At 43.3% G+C, this 20,954-nt stretch overlaps 1 protein-coding gene across 4 annotated transcripts in view; it reads right to left on the bottom strand.

Annotated features, from left to right (window-relative positions):
• Positions 1 to 20,954, bottom strand: part of CDC14A (cell division cycle 14A) — a 332,599-nt gene that overhangs the window by 176,797 nt on the left and 134,848 nt on the right. For all 4 annotated transcript variants that reach the window (XM_069232173.1, XM_069232175.1, XM_069232172.1 and 1 more), the window contains one exon: positions 20,469 to 20,548. In XM_069232173.1, coding sequence (XP_069088274.1) covers positions 20,469 to 20,548 — 80 coding nt within the window. The remainder of the gene's footprint in view (positions 1 to 20,468; positions 20,549 to 20,954) is intronic.

Genomic DNA, 20,954 nt, shown 5'->3' with positions numbered 1-20,954 from the left:
GTGTTTTATTCTTTTTATTTACACACACCATTCACCTTGCATGCATGCACGCACCATCACCACATTTGCCCGCCCCCTCGCTCTGCCTACGTGTCAGCTGCCGCTGCCAGTGAATACCGCTACCAATATCTGTTCCTGTCTGCAGACTGACTGCTCAGCAGCACTGGAATGCATTAGATCTTACATAGAGAGCACATTCTTTAGCCCGTCACAGCTGTGCTTTGCCTGGGGTGTCCCTACAGAATTCACAAACTACGATAGGGGAGAATCCCCACCCCCACAGCTACTAGTCCTTGAGGCGAGGAGGCCATGGATGCCAAAGGTAGGACAATACTTAAGTGATTTGCAACAACAAGGACACTACTGAGAGTGGTAACTATTTTTTTCCAAGTTAGTGCCCCACTGAGTGATGCTCTCTATAGGTTCACACAACTATAGCCCTGTAATGGCAGCATTTTGGCATCCAATTAGAGCCCAAACGCTCCACATCACTGCAAATCCATGCAATTCACTTAGAGCACTACAATATGGTCAAAGTTATCATCAATGGGTAAGCAGACAGTTATTCTCTCGAAAGATGCAATACATAAATCTCCTCTCCTGAACATGCCACACAGTGCCTATTAGACAGGGAAGCCGATTGCCATTCATGTTACACGAACTAGAGGGGGCACAGTAAAAAAAATATTATAATAATAACTTTTTGAATCCCAAGAGGAATTTAAAGGGGAAGACCTTTCTTTTTTAAGGCAAAACCGTGCTGCTAATCTCAAGGGTGAGAATTTGTTCAATCCGGTGCCAACATAATGTGGGCGCATACCAAGGGAGATTGTTAAAATTTTGCGGGATGGTGTTCAGAACTTTGTCAAGGGCTAGTGAAGGGCACACGCCTTGGGTACACACGGGTGGAAGGATCCCCCTCTATGTTTAGTCAGGGGATGCTGCCCCCTTTAGCCGAGAGAGGCTAGGTGATGCAGTAATCTCTGCGTTATGAAGCTGCACACTTGCAGCTGAGCACTCTGCTGCAAAGACATCAGCTCTGAGTGTCTTTCAGACACGCTGTCCTTTGTTAAACAGCCCAATCACAGCAGTGGGGTACAGCTGGTGCTGTGTCTAAATGCCCAAACCCCTGTAAGCCGTCACTGTCCTGGGCAGCATAGATTCTTGAGCCTGCATCTACTAAAATGAGCACATTGACCATGAGATGCAAACACTTGCATTTTAAATGCCCTCTCTACCTCCCCCCCACCTCCACCTCCCTTTATATTTGATCACACTGCTCCTCAGGACCACTGGAGTCCAGTTAGAGCAAGGGCAGGGACACTGTCACAGGTCCAAAGTAGATCTGGGACTTTTATAATGAACAATTTTCACTATACAAACGAAATTGCAGAAAACATATTAGCCATAATAAAATTTACGAATGTGATTCAGTTGGGGCGTGGAGAGTGAAGGAAGGCATAAAACAACAATTTCCATTTTATTTTGCATTTTAGACTGCTGTCAAGGTGCTCCTTGTTATATGCGATACCTCCAGTCAGTATTAACGCTTGAACCAACACCATATGGAGTGAAAAATCATAGCGGTCAAAGAAATGTTGGTTAAAAAGCAGAGAATGTCTGAAAGTGGGTCGTACCCATTTTGAAAACTGACTTTTTTTCACTTGCAAAACTTGTTGCTCTCTACCACTGAAGGAATGATTCAAGAAACATTTGTCTGGAGTTGCACAGCACAGGCTGCATTAAAAATAGACTATTACTGAAGAAAGTGTTCTTATGCACTGCATTTACCATAATGCACTGGGGCAAACAGTGCTGGGATGTGAGGCAGTGTGCTCCCACCAGCCTTCTGTTTGAAAAGGCCCCCTTGAGCTACTGAACTGGCGAGCTTGTGTTGATGCACTTGTTCCCAGTGATTGGATCAGAGATCTGGGAAGACTTTGGGCATCATTTCCAGCACCCCCAAAACGACTTGTTGCTCTCCACCAATGATGTCTAGAGTTGCACAGCACAGGCTACTCCAACAAGGGTGAGTGAAGAAAGACTACTACTGAATTAAGTGTTATCATGCACTACATTTATCAGGCTGCATTGGGGCAAACTGAGTGCTGGGATGTGAGGCAGTGTGCTCCCACTCCTCTTCTGCCTATTACTACGGCAAGTGTTGAAAACTAAGTTTACAAAATTTCACTAGCGAGAACAAACATGCACTACACAGTTAGGCAATGTTAACAGAGGCCTTAGTGAGGTCAGTAGAGAAAATACTGTGCAGGACTCCGGCATAAACCAACATAGGCAGTGTCCAGGCATTGAGATTCACCTACACATTTGTAACCTATTGAGTCAGTGTTACTTGGTGACGTCCAGCCACCTCTTAAGTAACTACACCAAAGTCAGACACACCCCTGCCAAACTTTTTGAAAATGTTTTGAACGTAAGCACACTATGCAATCACAGTCTTGGTTTTGCACCTTCCCACATGTGAGAACTAGCACTGAGGCTGCATCCTTTGCCTTTTTTTTTTGTAAAGTTATTACAATTTTTGCCCTGGATAAATATTAGATCAATTGTATGGGACGTGTTAGCAGGTATTACATATATTCAGTCTTTGATATCGTGCGGTTGTTATGAAGGATCACATCTTCAGGGAAAGCCTGCAAATACACCAAGGTTTCCATCAGAGGAGGCAAATGTTTAGGAGTCAGAAAGAAAGTAGGAATAAGTTTTAAAAAAATGGTGTAAATGAGCAGTGAAAACAAAGGATCTCGGTTTGAGCAATTTATCAATAGGGACAGTATCGTCACCCCCTAAAAGACACAATAGGACAGTTACCTTTTAAAGGAAGGAGAAGGGTCTGGGGCGTCGTTAGCCTAAAGATGGTTCGAAAAATGTAATGAGGTGATGATCTTTCCAAGAGAGGTAGTGTAAATTTGGACATGGAGAGGGTTGTGAAAAGAGACGTGGGTGACCCCACACTGGGTAGCGGTGCCTTGAGTGCCATGCAGCCTGAGAAACAGCCGTCCACGAGTAAAGATACGGTTCATTTGTGAAGTGGGTCTACGATGTCTACAGAAGTGAGAGAAGATGGAGTAAGACTGACTGTGTCGAAGGCACCGAATAGGTCCAGGAGTATTGGGGCAGAGGAACTCAGCGGTGATGTGCAGTGGTGATAGAGCTGGTTGGAGAGGGGGAGGTGGTTAGTGTAGGAGAATGGGAGACCATGAGCAACTTGTTAAGAATGCTTCACCATTTAGGGCCATTTTTATTTTGCTTCGAAAGCAATTTGGCTAAATGTATTACAAAGGCGGAAGAAACAGGAGTCCCTTACAATTAGTTTTCTAATAGATGGAGCACACGCTCGTGCATTTTGCCAGCACCCTCAGCTTCGGTATACAGTCTGTCAACTGGACAGAGTATTCCTTAACCTGGCTTCAGGGCAAGCAAGCACAAACACGAAACAAAATCTAATCCAGAAATGATTATTCCTACTGTTGAAATATTAATGTAATGAAGCAAGCAAACAATCGTGATTAGCCAAGAAAATAATCAATGTATCACTTATTTGGAAGGCAATATCAGACGTCTCTATTTCAGATCATGCACCATTGCATGGTGCTTTCTCACAGCCAAATGACAGAGGGGGTAACTGGGCTATTGTCATAGTAATTCCAAAGATGCATAATTTTTTAGGGGTTGTGGTGTCCACGAAATGTTGTAAATTACACCACTGCTTTGTCCTCTGTATTCACTGGTTAATAACAGCTATTCCTCTTCTGCATGTTTAACAAGTGACATTCAACTGTCATCCCACACATGCATTTCCAACAGTACTGCACACACAGCATCTATCCTTGGGCAGGAGGTCGAGAATAAGGCATCTAGACAAGGTTCCCATTTCGACAATGACATAGGAATCAAAAGTTCCACTTGTATCCTGCAGATGAAAAGCTAGGACTAACAATGCTGGCATTGATCAGACAAGTCATCAAAGAACATTTCAGCAACAAAATGTAAATGAGATTTGTCTAAGAGCACTCGGTGAGAGCAAATGCTGTGTTTGGCACACATGACCAAAACTGACTCACCGCCTGGTTGAGAACATTCTGAAAATGCCAAGTATCAGTGTGATCTGAAACAACTTGGCAGGGTTCTTGCCGATTGTTTTCGCTGCAGTTTTCTTCAGCTGGCATGCCTGGCAGAGTCACGTCTTGCTAGTGGCTCACTTCCTGCAGCCGGTTAGGTGTCCCATACTGTGCCACATGAAGTGTCTGAACAGCCAGGCGGAGACAGCGATCATTAAATAATGTGACATTAACTAGCCGCCCCAAACCTCAAAATGTCATCCAGGGGATAGAATTCCAAAGCGTTCTTCCCCGTCCAGGAGCAAATAAGGAGAAAACTAAGCCAACAGTCAAAACAGTGCAGCTGTCACGTCATATGTGTGCTCGCCTTCAGCCCAGCAATTACTGTGTGCATTAGAAACTTGAACACGTATGCATATATCCATGCACAACAGAAAAAGTGTATTGTTAGGATCTAGACCTATATGTAGCCAACAACCTAGAACATAGGCACACAAAAAAAAAAAACAAGGAATGTAAAAGACAAAGGTATGTCAATGAAATACCTTAATATAAATCTATGGTTTCAAGTAAACCATGTCATAAAGGAAAAATTACGCTAACGGAGTAAGGCAAACCCAAATTTCTCCAAATCTTCAGACACTGCAGAAGGCATATCAGAAATGACAATATCTACATGAGCTAGCACTATGCTAAAGTCCTCTAAGAGCTAAGCTAGGTGCTTCAAAAAAGATGCACACATGATAGCTGAGGAGTCACCTTCTGGATGGCCTGTTGTGCAAGGTCTGCAAATACTGTGCCTTTTGGGTATCAGGGTACAATCACATTTAAGGAAAGAGGGTGGGATGCTCCATTAAATTGATGAACCAAGGGCTTGCCTGAAGGTGCAGTCTTCACAGACCTTACTGAAATTGAGATGGATGATTTTATCAGAGCGATGGTTCAAGCATTTTAAATCTGGGCCTTCGACCTAAAAGGCAGAACCTCTGTGCTGGATACTTCTGAATTTGGCTTAAGCATGGCTTGGATACCACTGAAGGTCATCAATGATCTAATTGTAGGTACCACTGCATGACAAACACCAATTTCATCTCCAGTGGTGCACACGTAGTTATGAATAGGGTCACAAGCAATGCAGAATTAAGTCAGTAATGCTCTGTTAAGAGTCATATTAAATAATCTTCAATAGTAATTCAACACATTACACTCAGAGCTAAATGTAACAGATTTAAAGTACGCATTTTAATGTGTTCGTATAACTAGCACTTAAATGTTCCAGAAAAGGCTCTATTCTTACAATATTTTTATTATATTAAAATTTTCATTCAATGATCTTCAATTATCTCATTGGATGCAAAAAAACAATTATTACCCTGTATAACTGAAAGGCAAAAGTGCTAAACTTTATTTCCACAAAAAATAAATTGAGACAATTAGGTCTGTCAGCAACATTTTCACCAATTTTCAAGGCCTCTTAGAGTAATCCTTTGTTTAGTTCAAGTGGGCTTGATCCACATCGCTTCTACAGGAATAAAACTCACTATGTAAAAAAGAGTTCCATTTAGACGGATTGTGATTTATGTGGCGATCCTGTAAGTCTGGCAAAGATCTGCCTTATCTGACCTCCTTTCAACAACTGTGTTGTAAAGCGTCTTTGTTCAACATAATAAATAAAAAGGTACCCTTGAAGAGGGTAGTCTGTTCAATTGTCTGTACTCCATTGAGTTGTGGAGACTTGCGTAAGTCACTTTCCAAGGAAAGTTATAATAGCAGGGCTGCAATACTGAGTACGTAACCTACAAAACTGCTTGCCCCTATAGGCATTCATACATCATGCAAACTGTTAAAAAGGACAAGCACAGGTCCAAATTAAGGAAGGCGTGGAACACACAAGTTTATTACAGCACTTGGCAAAAGTAGGTCTAAGGCCTTAACCCTCAGGTTTCATTGTTAATGAGATGCACATATTACTATACACCTGTTTTCTCGTTACTATTGTGAGTTGAGCCATGTTTGTAGCGATGGGCATTCACAGAGGTGGATGCTGGACCCCAAACTAAGTGGGTCACTTATACAGACATCCATGTACTGTTCTCAACTTGAAGAGTCTCTTAGAAATAAGATACAGATTTTGTGACCATCAGCAATAACTCTATTTTTCATCAACACTACTAGGCTAATCCAGCTTGAGTGCCTACCTCACTTGAACAAAGAGGCTATGGCCATATGGTCAGCTAGAACGCAATCCGCATCAAAATTAGCAAGTGTATGGCTACGTTAATCCATAGAAGTGGTGAAGAATTGTGATATTTGTCAAGTTAATATTCATCTGCTTGGAAAACCTCATGGCAATGCAGCTTTAAACAATATCAAGGGCTCCCCGCTTTAAGGTATGTGCACCCCAATGGGAAGCACTGCAGTTATGGCTCAATACTTAGTTCTAGCCTGTGTTACACTTGTGTTCACATATGCACTCTTCTGCCGAAACTCCATGAATCTTTACATCCTAATATTATCTCATTATAATCTAAATATCTCATTATAATGTTAACTAATCATTCTAATCTCATTTTTCCTGAAATCATGGGATTCCTTTTAATTACCATCATAAAATAAGGTACATTAGGCACTTCCAGGGACAATGGAGGATGTCATCTCTAATTTTATTCTGGATAAATTTAGGGGCACCAGGCAGGGATGCTCCCGGTCACCCCTGTTATTCATCATGCACTGAACTGCTGGTGGAGAGGTTCCAGACGTAAGGCATGGACAGGGGCATCGAGCTGGAGGGTTCGGCTCATGCCATCTCATCGTACGCGGACAGGTTCGGCTACTTCTTGAAGAATTTGCCCTGTACTCTGCCTCAGACTAAACTAGAGCAAGACCTTTGTGTTCCTGGAGGTTGACGGAGCGTACCGCCCCACCCTGGGCTCTATGCACTTTTAAATATCTGGGCATCCAGATCCTCTACAACTTGAAGAACCTCCGAGAAGGAACCCAAGGAAAGGCCTAAAGATCTCTTAAAACCTGTGTCTCCTACTGGCGCTCTCTCAAACTACCTATAAGGGCACGCATAGCACTTTCTAAAATGATCATGCTCCCACTACTCCTTTACTTCTTTGTAAACCTACAGGTGAGGGTTGGAGTGGCCTGGTTTCAGAAACTCGATGTGCTCCTTAGAGAGGTGATCTGGGACGGAGGAGGCATCATACGGTTGCATTGTGTACCCTTTGCCGCCCCCCACTGAAGGGAGGGCTGGGGTACCGGACTTTGGATAATATCTTTGGCAGCCCAGCACCAATGGATAGCAAAGTGGATGGATGGATGGAGCGAGCCTACCAGAACTTGGCTGGGTGGGCACTGAACCCAACAAGGAATATTACTGGCAAAGCTACTGCAACACGTAATGTGGAGCCCCCCTACCCGGGTATTCTGTTATCCACGACCCTGACTTGCTGGTGAAGCCAACTACGAAGCACTTACACAGCACCATCCTATGCTCCTGACCTGCCTTTGTTGGACCTCCCCCACGGGGACCTCCTCACCTTCTTTACAGCAGGACAATTGGACACATGGAGGGAGGTCAGGTTGGAGATGTGTGTGACTGCTTTCAGGAAGTTGCTCCGATACCTCTTAGGGACTTGCCAGAGCAAACTGGCCTGCCGTTAGGTCAATTCCTTACATATGAAGCACTTGTTCATGCCCTTTGCATGCAGTTCTTCAGCTTCGAATGGCAGCCACCTGGTTGTGTGGTTTCTTAGGGCACTGAATGGCCTGGCCATGAAGCCACTGGATGCCCTTTGGACATGCTGGATTGTTGACTTGGGCTAGGACCTGACCGATGTAGAATGGGATAGACTGTTGGAATACCCTCAAAGAATCTCCAACAGCTTGTGCCTTAAATACATACAGTACAACTACACTCGTAGGACTTACCTCACTCCCCACAAGATCAGGACTATTTATGGTTGAGACCCAAGGGGACACCCCCGCTGTGGGATGCTGGACTCTCACTTAGGTCATATTACCTGGGGATGGCCCTGGCTAACTAGGTTCTGGAATGAGGTCATTTTGAGGCTTAACAAAACCCTAAGCAGAACGATGGCCACACTCTTGAAGTTTGCCTCCTGGGTCTCTTCCCCAGACCGACTTCCAAGAAGGTGGGGAACAGATTTGTGGATCTGGCACTGGGTTTGGCCAAACGCCGCATGGCCATGGCCTGTAAGTCACGGAGGGGGTCCTAGCTTGGAAACCTGGGAGAAAGTTGTTACGCTTTTGACCTGGGTGGAGGAGAGAGCTCTATCACAGGAGGAGGCACAGGGGCTCAGGCGTCGACCCATTGCACTCCGGTGGACAGAAATGGTAGATGAATGGGAAGCCCCGGGACTACGGATGAGTCGACGTGGAATGAGAGCAGAGAGCTGGCTGAGAGGACGTGACCCACCTACAGATGGGGTACTGGACCTGGTGGGATCCGGTGAGCAGACAAACTGGGGACTCCGAGGGGCGGCCTTGGCTGGAGGAGTGGCGATCCGGGTGTAGTGCTCTGTGGCCTCCATCTTGGGCCAGTCATGCACACTTTCTCCCCTTCACCCGAAGCCCGCATCACCCTCATGGGTTCCGACCCCCCCACTTTCCTACATTGGATACTGATCACACACTCCATTGCAAGACTAGGACATGCATGGACAGTTACAGTTTGTACGTTATCTTGGATGTTTCATTCTTATTGTTCACGCATACAGATCTCCTCATAGTGCAGTCACACCCCTATCCTCCTAGGAGAGACCGATTGCTACTGATTACATTATGAACATTAGTAGGGACTGTGGATAATGTATGTAAATAGGAAAGACACCTGCCAACAGGATTATCTTGGCAACCTTTAATGTACTAAACATGTGTTAAATGTATACTGTGCTGCTGTGCTTAGGAAACGGCTATTAAAACATAAGTGTTAAAAAAAAAAACAAATCTGTATAAGTGTTCAGGAAAATGTACTCTATTTTATGGTTTATTTATTGCTCTCAAAAAGTTACATGCGGCTATACTTACCATTAAAATGCCTATCTTCTTTTACAGTGTTTGAGATCATTTTTCCTTGAACAAGTGTATTGAGTTTGAATAACCCCTTTGCTTGCAATAGGATTTTTTTTTTTAACATCTTCTAAAACCTTTGTCGAGATACAAAGATATAATGAAATCAAACCATTCTACTAAGCCTAGCCCTGAACCTTACCTTTGACCTTGCTGTTATCCTCGCCCTAACCCGTTCCATTTTTAGGTCCCATCTACAAAGACCTATTGTCTACATTACAATACGAAGAGTGGGCTTTGTTAGCCGATGCTCAAGACTGGATGAAATTCTTGGCTACTGATATGATGGCTTTCCTCCCCATCCTTTTACTTGCTCTGTCCTTGGAGCACTGTTGCTTTACATTTCTTCTGATTGAATGAGTTATAATTTCCACTGCTGAATTCAAGGTATTAATTTTACATTCAGCACTTGACTGAAGCATGTCTTTCCCTCTAGTTCCGATTCCTCCATTATCCTTGTTCACAACACCTTCACCATTTTTTAATTGCTTAACATTACATTTCTTTTTTCAAGGGCCCACACTATCTGCTTCTAACACTACCACACGCCTATCAACCTATTCAATGCTCACCTGTTCCTCGCCTTTTGACTGACTATTTAATTTTTTTCATTTTTTTTGTTTTGTTTTGCAGGCCTGAAAGCTGCAAATTGCTACTAGATCGCTCGCATCTTTTGGTGCACTTTGCACATTTACTTTTTTATTTTTTATTTACCCATCTAAAAGGGCAGCCAGCCATACTGGAACAGTAAATCAAAAATGCCAAAATGGCCACCTTTGTGTCATGATGCGTGCACAAACAGGACAGCCATCTTCCAGTGGATTTTCTTCCCTTTATAAGAAAAAGATTTCAGGATGGCTGCCTATGCATAGTGACGCACTGGCAATAATCTTGGCATAATTTTTATCATTAACAAAATGAAAGACCTTTCCTAGAAAGGCGCTATGTGGATACGTATTATGACATATGAGAGGGCTATTTTGCAAATTCAATTTAATGTTCCAATATATGCCCAGAAGCTATTTTAGAACAATATTTTGAAAATAAAAATAGTGTGTGGATGCACCAATGCATACAAGCATTGGCAAAGCCAATGGGTCGGATCTCGCCTTTTAAAGGTGTGACTAATTGGCTTAACCATTGCTTGCTCTTAATTGTTTCTCTAAACATAATTCAAACCCTGACACTACCCCTTGGATTGACTGTAACACAGTACCAGCGTCATCCTTACCCTTAACTCTGGCCCCAAATGTAAACTCAGTACTTTCCAAACCTAAATCAAAGCATAAACGTGTTCCTATGCCCCTTCCTGCTTCTAAAAGGATCCTCATTCTCAGTCTTAACCCAAATTGACCCTGCCCCAAATCTCATTGTAACGGTAAAGAAATGTAGTTACAATAATGGTTTTAAGTCTTTTTTCAACTGCAGGTCTATCCACAATTTAAATAAACTGTGGTTAACTGAATCGCAGTCCCGCCTCATAAAAGAGGAGGCATCCTGCATTTTCTGAGGGCAAGTGATAAGAAACCAATAACATGAGCCACTCTTCCTCAGGCTACCAATTCAGTCAAAGGGACGTGGATGGATACATGCAACCAAACTTATAATGCGCATCTTGCAACACAAAAGCTTTTTGGCACCGTGCCCATGGACAAGTTAATTATCACACATTTTAACAATAATTTCCCAAACATTCATAAATATTAATCCTAAAAAGGTTAAGTTAAAATGATTCATACCTCTAGACAATGTAATATTTGTTGGTTTTGGAATCATAACCAGTTTTTATACATTTGGCCGTTTACAGCAGAGATTATTTTGAATAAGTGCAAGAACAAATTACTTGAAATGGGACTAAACTCTGCAAGGCTTTTACACATAATCCTCAAACAGGATATAGGTTTAAAGGCATAGGAAGAAGGTGACATCGAACACAAAACATGCATCTCAAATATTTGCTGAGTAGGGTGCCGTTTACAAGGGTGGTCTCCGCCAGGTTGGATACTCACTGAGTGAATGCTGCTAACAAAAGGTTTCTAAAGTGGCTGCTAGAATAGGTCACAAAAGAATAACAGACAAGGTTTCCTTGTCATTCAGGCCAAATCGTTGGCTCGAACTAACTGTTTTAGGGGGAAACTTTCAAGCGCTATCAATTGGCTGCAAGAGGGCACGTAGCGCAGTACAAACTCAAAGAAACAGAAGGTAAGTGCTCTTAAGGAGTCCATGACAATACAACGACAATATATTTTATAATGTGGTGGGAAAAATCAGGTTAGTTAAAAGTATTTGGGGGAGGGGTATAAAATCAAGTAAAACAAATGTCAGGTTTTAACACGAGGTTTTTTTAATTGGTGAGCAGGTACCAAAGATGGCAACTGGGACGTAATTCACTAAAGGCTGCTAGTATACTAAATCTCATTGCCGTAAATCAGTCAAGCTTTATCAAGGCTCAACCAAACCTCTCAGTTGTGCGCAGTCGACTCCCACAAGCAAAGCTGGGTTACGTTACCAACAAAAAAAGGCTGGGGCTACACTCTTAAGTGTAGCAGATAAATAATTGTGTGGGGAGGACAGAAGAAATAATCTATAACTGGAACAGACTAATAGCAGAAGACTGATGAAAGTGGTTGCAGATGCTTAGAAAGATCAAGCCCTAGACAGATCAAAGCCAGAGGAAGGAAACAATATGCAAAAATATGTAAATAAACAAAAGCTGCAGCTGGATGCTGTGAAAATCTGTAAGTGCGAGCTTCGCCCGTGTCATCTTATTAACTTTAAAGAGAACAGACATAATTAGAATGGATTCATGATGAAGGTCTCATGGACAAAGGCATACTATCGGCACAGCTGTACCACAAGACTACTTCAAACGAAAGGGTCATTGTGGTAGCTTGCAAGAAAATAGGAGGACAGCTGTCACGCTAATCTGTTAGAAATAAGCCAATTTACCTAAGATTTACATTTTTTGTAATCAATAAAACTACTTTACCTCTTGAAAAAGTCCTGGGAATCTACTCTGTTTTATCCAATTTAAGAGAATAATTTGACTTGAAGCGGTGGCTCTCAACACTGTAGGTAGGGTCATCAATTAGGCATTTTAAATTGTCTCTTGACTGATCACCTGGCAAGAAACGTAATGGGCAAGCCATTTAAACCCCTGTAGTTGCATACATGCATCAAAATTTCTAGTGGCAGAGAATCTGCCCCTTCTCTGCAGGAACTAGCAGAGCACTGGTCAGGCTGCCATTTCAGAGATGAAACTATCTGTTCCCATCCCAAAAAGTAACTGTTTTTTTTAACACTTTCAGCAGGCCTTCACTGGAAGATTAAGCACCTTGAATATCGAAAGCAGAGTACGAATGACACTTGATATCGAAGATGAACTAGTGAAACCTAAATATCGATAGGCACGTTAACTCCATGTATGTGTACCTTGGAGATTATTCAAAGCATGTAGAGGTGGTGTTAGGAATAGTAAATCTACACATCCCTGTATTCTGACCTTTCGATATTTTTTTCCTTGATATTCTATGCACCAGATTATTACACGTATATTCTCAGGGGCGATATTCAGTAGTACAACCCACAGGAGTGTCAGGTTATTCTGAAAACAATGAGTCTATGGCATTCATGTGGACTAGAGTTTGGCCACGTCATAATATAAACCAGCTGCGGTCTGTCCATTGGGGCTGAGGGGCCACACCCCCCCACCTTTTGCCCCTCAAGTAGAGCAAAGGTAAGCCTGACAGACACTCTTCATTTTCACATCAGGCAGCCAGGAGCTAAACATGCACAGGCTCCTGGCTGCCTGAGCTGAACTTTGTTGGGCTGAAGAGGTCACAGCTGCTAAGAGTGTGACTGCCTCAGCTCAGCAAAGGTGCCTCGAGGGCCCCCCCCTAGGTGATGAGGGAAATAGTCACCCATTTACTCCAACCTGGGTGCTTCAGGCTTAAGCCCCGAAGCACCCAGGGCGAGTGTCAATCAGTGACACCTTGTCACAGAGTGGGGTGGGGCAGAAGTCTCACTGACCCCAGCCCACTCTGTGACGAAGTAGGGACTGATGCCTTCCCTCATTGGTGGACCTTCGAGGCAGAGCTGGGGGGGGGGGGGAGGGGGGGGGGGGAAGGACACTGATATAAAGGCCAGTGAAGTCAAACTTAGTTAATGCAGCAATCAATGAGATGACTGCAGAGAGCTCAATGCATTTCGTCTTACAGAGTCATGTCTATTTAAGGGTGCAACTCAGCCTTACTTGTCTTGATCCCAGGCTTATTGTTTGTTACACCACAATCTTTTAGGAAAATGGGTGAGACTGAGGTCCAAAACTACAAAGAAAGTAAAGAAAATGAAAAATGAATGGTAAAGTGATACAGACTGTCTGGTAAAAATGCTAATCTCGCCTTCCACACTCCACAGATCTTTCCCAATTCTACTGCCCATCAGGTCGGGACAGCAATTTTGCTAACGTATTATAGGAAGTGTCTGCTTGTCTGCTTCTTAAGGCTTCAGGGCCAGTGGTACTAGAGATGATCAATTGCTGGCTAGAAGACCAACTCATTTCCTCACACATGGACTCCCTGGGACTGGGAAATAATAACAAAAACAATGCAACGGGCTGAACTTTGCCTCAAGCGTCACAGTTGACAGACCTCTAGCCACAGCCATGCATCTGCATATAAACACCTCTCAAAAACAGAAAAAGGAGGAAAAACGAAATCATACACATGTTATCCCGTAGAGAGGAACAAAAGCTGTGATAGTACAATTCATAGACCCCCATCGAGCTGTGGCTGGGATTAGGGTTCTGCTGCTGCAGGTTTTCCAGCAGTATCAGTCACCCTGGACCACGAAATCCTACCACAAAGAGTACAACAAGCAGATGTTACCGGAAATAATGGCTGATGAATTGAATGAAGTCTTTCTGATAGATTTCAGTCGCCGCCACTGCACAGGTCGAATCCATAAGTTTCAGTGAGCGTATGCTTCATGACGGATCTTCTTTTTGTAGCTATATATCTAAATAAACATTGCTACAGGACCCACATGGTTAAATAACCTGAAAACCCATTGTGTTTGTTAAAAAGAATTCCCAGAATTGTAAAATATTGTTTTCATACCAAAGCAGGGAAATTGCCTCTAAGGATATCAGGGACTGAATTCCTGCTGGTTACTCTACTTTGAATCATGATTTTAGGTATTTCTTACCAGGCTTTCTGCTATACAAAAAGAATACACATGAAGCCTCGCAGACCTCCCCTATGAAGAGCTGTAACTATCCATGACTGGCATAACAACAAATATCCCATTCTGAATTTCTTCTAAAGCCATGCACAAGTGTGTACAAGTAAAGAGGCAGCGTTACCCCCAGCCCCTACAGAGGGTCGCAGAATGCTGCACAGGCTTGTATTATGTTGGCCTGTTCAAACGGCTCAGCAAGGCAAAGTAAACGACCGACAGTAAAGCTTGCTGTCTGCAGACAGAGTCCTTACTCTGGCCAAGAGCTATTTTTGTCATTGCACTTCATAAGAGTGCATGTGTTTGAAGTCCATCTCCCCAACCCTGCATCCTTGCTTGCCGATAGTGCTTGCACTCTACCCCTCCCATCATCAGTTGTGTTATTTGCTCCCTCACTGCCTTCCTCCTCCCCACCATCCAGGGTCTCCTGATTCGAGCCTAAGGGGCACTAGTAGCCACACTTAAAATCATCTTGCTTCTGTGGCTTTCACCACCGACCCGCTTGCATTGCTGATTTCAGTCCCCAACCCAGTCCTGCCAAAACAACAACAACAAAAAAAGTATTGGCAAAGCCTATATGTCTCTCCTCAGAGACATATTGGGTTTGTTAACGTTCTTAGCCATGTTGCACAGTAGCATGGCTGCTGTGCACATGGCTGAAATAAAACAAAAAAACAAAAAAGAGCTAGGGCACTGCCTATGCGACAGTTCTATGACACTGTCAGTGTTCGTCGATTCATAGACTTTTTCCTTTTTTTGTTTTTTTTTTTGTTTACTTTTTTCATGCTGCACAGCAGCTGTACAGTGTGGCTAGAACATATTGATCAAGCCAATTGCTCTCGCATTGGCGAAACCAACTGGCCTTGACAACGCTCGTTACCTTAGCCGCAGCTCGACCGTTTTAGCTATGATTTTATGTTTGTTTCGGCATGCACCAAACTGAAATCCCCTACCTCTTCCCTAACACCATCTTTCCTAACACCGTCTACTTCCACTCCCTCCTGGACCCGGATCACTCAAAAAATCCAAATAAGTCACCCTCCATTTCAAAGGCAATTTGCACCACTTTGTTCTTTATCAGCAAGTTCCCACTGCATACAGCAACATGACTAAGGGGCCAACTTCTTCCATTACCTGAGATTATAGAATTCTGCAAGCATAGTCTGACTGCTTGGTTAGGAAAACAGATTTACTTTTCACAACCCAGATGCTGTCCATAAGTGATCCTCATCTTTCCACTTCTGAGACACTTGTGCACCAGTTTTATGATACAAAAATTGTGTATCCATTCTTCAGATACTGTCATGTTACTCCTGACTTCTGCAGGGATCCTTCGTGACTTGTTTCATGCTCCCTGGTGTTAGCCTTGAAACTGTGATCCCGTTCACTGTCCCATTGTTTCATTTGTTGGGGTTTATTAAGTCCCTTCCAATCACTTGTTCTCAGCAACCTCGTCGCCTTAAAACCAGTTGAATAACACTCAGTCATCAAGTTAAATCTCTCTGCTAAACCATTCCCACTGTGATAACACAGCTTGTTCTCTATTCCCACAAAACCATAAAAGACGTAATTGTTTTAGATCAGAACTGACTCCATTGTCCCTAGATCAAACCAGTGGGAGCCCCATCAAGAACAAAAAATATTTTCATGAAATTAAGAATAGAGTCCAATATTCAACACATCAACAATTTCTAGTTTGGCTATCCCATGTCCAAACAGAGCAGGTCGAAGCCTGGCTAACCCAATGTGCCCTCCCATACCCTTGTAATCCTAAGGCCCTAAAAATAATCTCAGAATTCCCTCTGAGCTTCTAGAGCAATACAAACAAGAATCATTCACTGGCACTGCTGCCAATGTTCCCTTCCTTCAACCTCTGGTCACAGGAATATATTTTGGACACTGTAGTGTCATGTGATAACTGTTTATCTGATAGGAAGGAACGGTGTGGCTTCAGATCTGCCCGCTTGGTGGTGGGAGTTATGAATAAAGGCAGTGTGATGTTCACTTTTCCACTTTGACATCTCCATCTTGTCAAAACAATTGAGTGAATAAATTGGTCACAAAACTTGTTTAGTATCATGTTAGGGGAGGCAAAACCAAAACACAAGCAAATGGAGAAGAAAGAGAGGAAAACAAGGAAGAATGCATTTGGGGAACCATATTCAAGAGAGCAATTTCTCAGGTCAGATGAGAAGTTCTGTTCATGGGCAAGGTTACATTTTGTAGATCTAAACAAGGACGACCGAAGCCAGAGAAAGTTTGCCATTTAATTGTGAACTCCTAGCCTGCTTGCCAAGTAGTAGAGACCCCGTTACTGATCAGGGAATGATGAGCATGTTAACAGAATCTTGAGTTTGACAAGGGATGGTAGGTATGAGTTGAGTTCTACCATTTTGTTCTTAGCTTATGGGAAAGTACCACAATATTAACTTCATAGTTTAAAATGACTGTGGGCGCAACCTTTCTTAGCAAGGTCCACTTGGTAGGCTTTCCCTTAGTCGAACTGAGGCACTTGTGACGTCAACAAGCTTTTTAGAATCAGTAGCATGCCTAGCTGGAGACCAGAGCTAGACTGAATCAATGGATGGAGAGCCTAAATACGCACTTTAGTACTATCAGATGGAACGAAGGCAGATGGAGCCCAGCTCTAATTTGATAATGTCGGAAGTTACTTTATTATCAACTCCATGCTTGAACACATTGCATCACTTCCTCCAAGTATACTTGAAAAAGCAAGAAGTCGCATATCCAAAAACGATGGTAAAGCAAAGATACTCTAGAAAATGCTAAATTGACAGAACATATCCAAAACCCATGTGGTCACAAGGAGCTAAGGAGAATTGAGTGCCAGGCAGGAGACCCTACCCAAGATTCTTGTTGAGAAGCCTTCTGAACATTGCCAACCCTTACATTCTGTGGTGCAAGAACTGAGTTAGTCTCCTGCTATTCTTCAAACTTTCATTTGCCCCCATTTAACAACTAGATGTAAAAACATGCTGCTGTCAGTTATTAGATACATAATACGTTGCAAACATGAGCTCTTACCTAAGGTGCATTCTTGGAAGTTTTAAAAGCATAAAAATATACACATAATGGAAAAACGCCATCTGATTTAAACATAATTAGACCACATCTTAGGACAATTACGATTCAGGGCCACTTTAAGGCACTCTGTTCTACTTACAGTAAATGTGTTTCTAGTTTAATGATCTAAGTGTACCATTGCCTTTCCACCACCTCATGCTGATTTCGGTCTTTCATTTGCTTTTTCTTCTGTGCCAGGTATCCAACGTGTACCAGAAGCATATTTCCTGTTCCAAACCAGGCGACATCCTCCTTTGATTTCCTGACCGGTAGTGGTGGGCAATGAGATTTAGTATTCTAACTGCATCCCTAGAATATTTGGGGAAAGTGCAATGCTCCCCAAAATAGGTCAGGAGGTTTATTTACTATTCTAGCCACAGTGCAGGAATATTTCGGGGCCAGTTAAAGAGTTCTCAAGTATTTTAAGAAATGTTAATTCGTGGTAATTTTTCTTTGGCCCCAGTCCTACCGAAAGGGTGCTGCACGAGACAAAAAACTAGGAATACCAGGGGTAGCACACTGGCCAAAGGGGTACTTCACTTCCTCTTGCAGCCTGTGCAAGACTTTTGCCACCTGATTTTCCGTTTCAACGCTGTGAGTTACAGAGTTCCTGTAATTCGATACTCTGGCAAAACTAACTTGGCTCATTAAAATAGTACACCTGGGTGTTTTGTGATCCCAGAATTTCATTCAAAACTAACTCAGAAAACGTAGTTGTCTCGAAGGTAGATATTCAAATCGTATTTACTCGTTTCCTTTCTAGAAATGAGATCATGGCAATATTAAAATTGGCTCATCTTCGACTCACTTTCAAGCCAGGTGTCTAGGTTTGAGAGCACAATACTGGTGTGTACATTCTGTGGCTTTTGCTCTATAAGAGTTGATGCTCTCACCACAGAACAGAACTGTATCCGCTACAAGAGGAGAGGGAGAGGGAGAGAGGAAGAGAGAGAGAGAGATATTCAGCTGCAAGTGCACAAACTGGTGCTTAACTGTGAGTACTTTTACTAAAGTATGTGATTTACTCATTCTAAGGTATCAAAGTAGCTTTAAAAGAACCCATGCTTTGAGATGCCCTGGATAATGCCCAGTTTCACCGTGGGGGGCCCAAAAGCTCTAACGCACCAACATGTTCCAGGTGGCACACTGGGCGGTCATGTTTGTAAGGGGAGGTAAGGCAGCCACTTACTGCCCCTCCAGAAGAGAGCCATGTTGCATGTGAGCTGCAAATATAGCATTTCTGCAGTGGAGAGCGGTGGGAGGAGTGGAGACTACCACAGGCAACAATGCCAACAACCAAACTATCACTGCTAGAACACAGTGTTGGCGTCCCCGCCCTCATCCACTCTTGGAACTTCTCTATACCTGTATATGCGCACACAATCTCTGGTTAGTTGAAGAAGGGCGCCGTGACTTGGCTTTTAAAGGTTGCATTTTAACTAGCACGTGACCTGCATTTGCATGCTTCCTTCAGATAGTTGCTACGCTACCCTCGTGGCTTTGATGAAACGTGCGCTGTCGCTAATGTTGACAAAGAAGACGCGTCGGGGCTGCAAGCGATCTAATCGCGGATTTATGGGCATGTTTAAATGGGAAACCTAGTAACCAGCACAATAAAAACGAACTCCGCAGTGTGCTTAAAGAGAACTGAATATTTAGGATCGGCTCTTTTTCAGAGGACAGAGCGAACGAGGCACGAGGTAGAACACGCGGACGTTCGATTCTTCGTAAGAAAACTAGCAGCGTGATGCCAGCTCGTGGTACGACGTGTACCGGGCCCACAGGTGAAAAGGAGTCCACGCTGCGCTTTACTAACGAAGCGCACACTGTGCCCGCGAGGGGGCCTGGTGTCCCGCTTCTGAGCCGCTTGAGTGATGCTGCTGGCAATGAGCCGGAAGTGGCGCATAGAGAGTTGGAAGCGGGACAAGGCCACCGGAAGAGTGATAGTCAGAGGCCTGTCGCAAGAGTGAGGGAGGGAGGTGGAAGCTGTATGAGAGAAGTGTGGGAGAATGAGGCCCACGAGGAGGAGGGAAGGTGCCCACAATGGGCAAGAGGCGATGCCAACCACAAGACCAAAGGCGACAGTAAAATACCTCTTTTATACAGCAGTAACATGCATTGTGGACCGCAAACAGGATAACTGGCCGCAAGGGGATGTTCTGCACAAGGAGGAAGGATGCGGAAGGGCCAACCACAGATGTGGACAAAGGGCTAACTAAAGGCGGGAGGGGGAAGAGGACAACAAGGAGATGGGACCGCCAACTGCTCAATTCATATCCCTTCGCTGATCCTGAACACCCCCTCCTCGCCCCTACAGTGCTCCAAACAATCCATGCAAGTTCTTCTGGTGTTAGCAGTTTGTTTTAATCATTCATTCATTCACCTCCCACCAGTGCTTCAAATGGGCAGGTACTGTCTGGTACCGAGTACCTTCACTACTTGCACTAATTTGAAGCGGAGAGTACCTGCACTTCTCAGCGCTGCTGCAATACATTACAATGGATGAGTACCGGCACCTCTCAGGGGCAAACAGGTACGAATACTAAATAATGAGTACCTGCACTTCTATCTTTCCATATATAGCACTGCTTCCCACAAGTTAAATAAAGACCAACATTACCACACTCGCTGTTTGCCTCCAATGGAAAGTTTCTATCTAAAACTGGTAACTCACTGAACTGCTCGTCTAGATGAACCTAAAACTCTAATTCTTCTATATTCGTAGAAGAACCAGCTTGAAAGCTCTGCACACAGTTCATAAATCGTTGAAAGCTTATTTGTGTGTTACTGTGATCAACACGATTCACTTCCAAAGGTAATATTCATTAGCATAATACAACGTATAGCCTTAATTTGTATGGCAGGATCAAAGAAAGCAAAGGCTTACCTTTCATGTACACACACAATGAACACTGCATCACAGAACAGCACCATCTATATATATCAAAGTGCTTCAAGGTGCAGACATACCTGAAAGGGAGATATGGTGGGTTAGATCCAGACAAGAGGGCTCTGTAGGCGTCTTCTGGCGTCTTGCGTAAATAAATGACCTAAGGGAAACAACATCACAACATCTCAGAATAAGCACAGTGTCTCGGTGAAGTAATCCTGCAGGGCAGATCTTGACTACGCTTTACTGTGTGCATTTTTACAACTGAGATTTATAAGTGCAAACTCCAGGGCTGAATGAATGGATGAATAGGGTTTAGCTTTTTATTACAGGGTGCAGCAATAAAATATGCAGCCCTAAAACAAAATGACATGTAATTATTAAATGGGAACATGTATAATATTTAAAATAAACACGTGGAGGCGTGGTAAAAGTCAACTCTAACAAAGAAGGAATAAGAAGCAAACAGTTCCTGTAATGCCGGTCTTGCAAAGAAAATGCTCAAGGGATTTACAATTATTAATCCTCAACTATAAAATAAATCCAAATAGTTGTTTCCGTGTTTA

Source organism: Pleurodeles waltl, chromosome 4_2, assembly GCF_031143425.1.
Source record: "Pleurodeles waltl isolate 20211129_DDA chromosome 4_2, aPleWal1.hap1.20221129, whole genome shotgun sequence".
NCBI lineage: Eukaryota > Metazoa > Chordata > Amphibia > Caudata > Salamandridae > Pleurodeles > Pleurodeles waltl.
The sequence above is the reverse complement of the archived record's forward strand: the minus strand, read 5'-3'. Positions and strand labels throughout refer to the sequence as shown.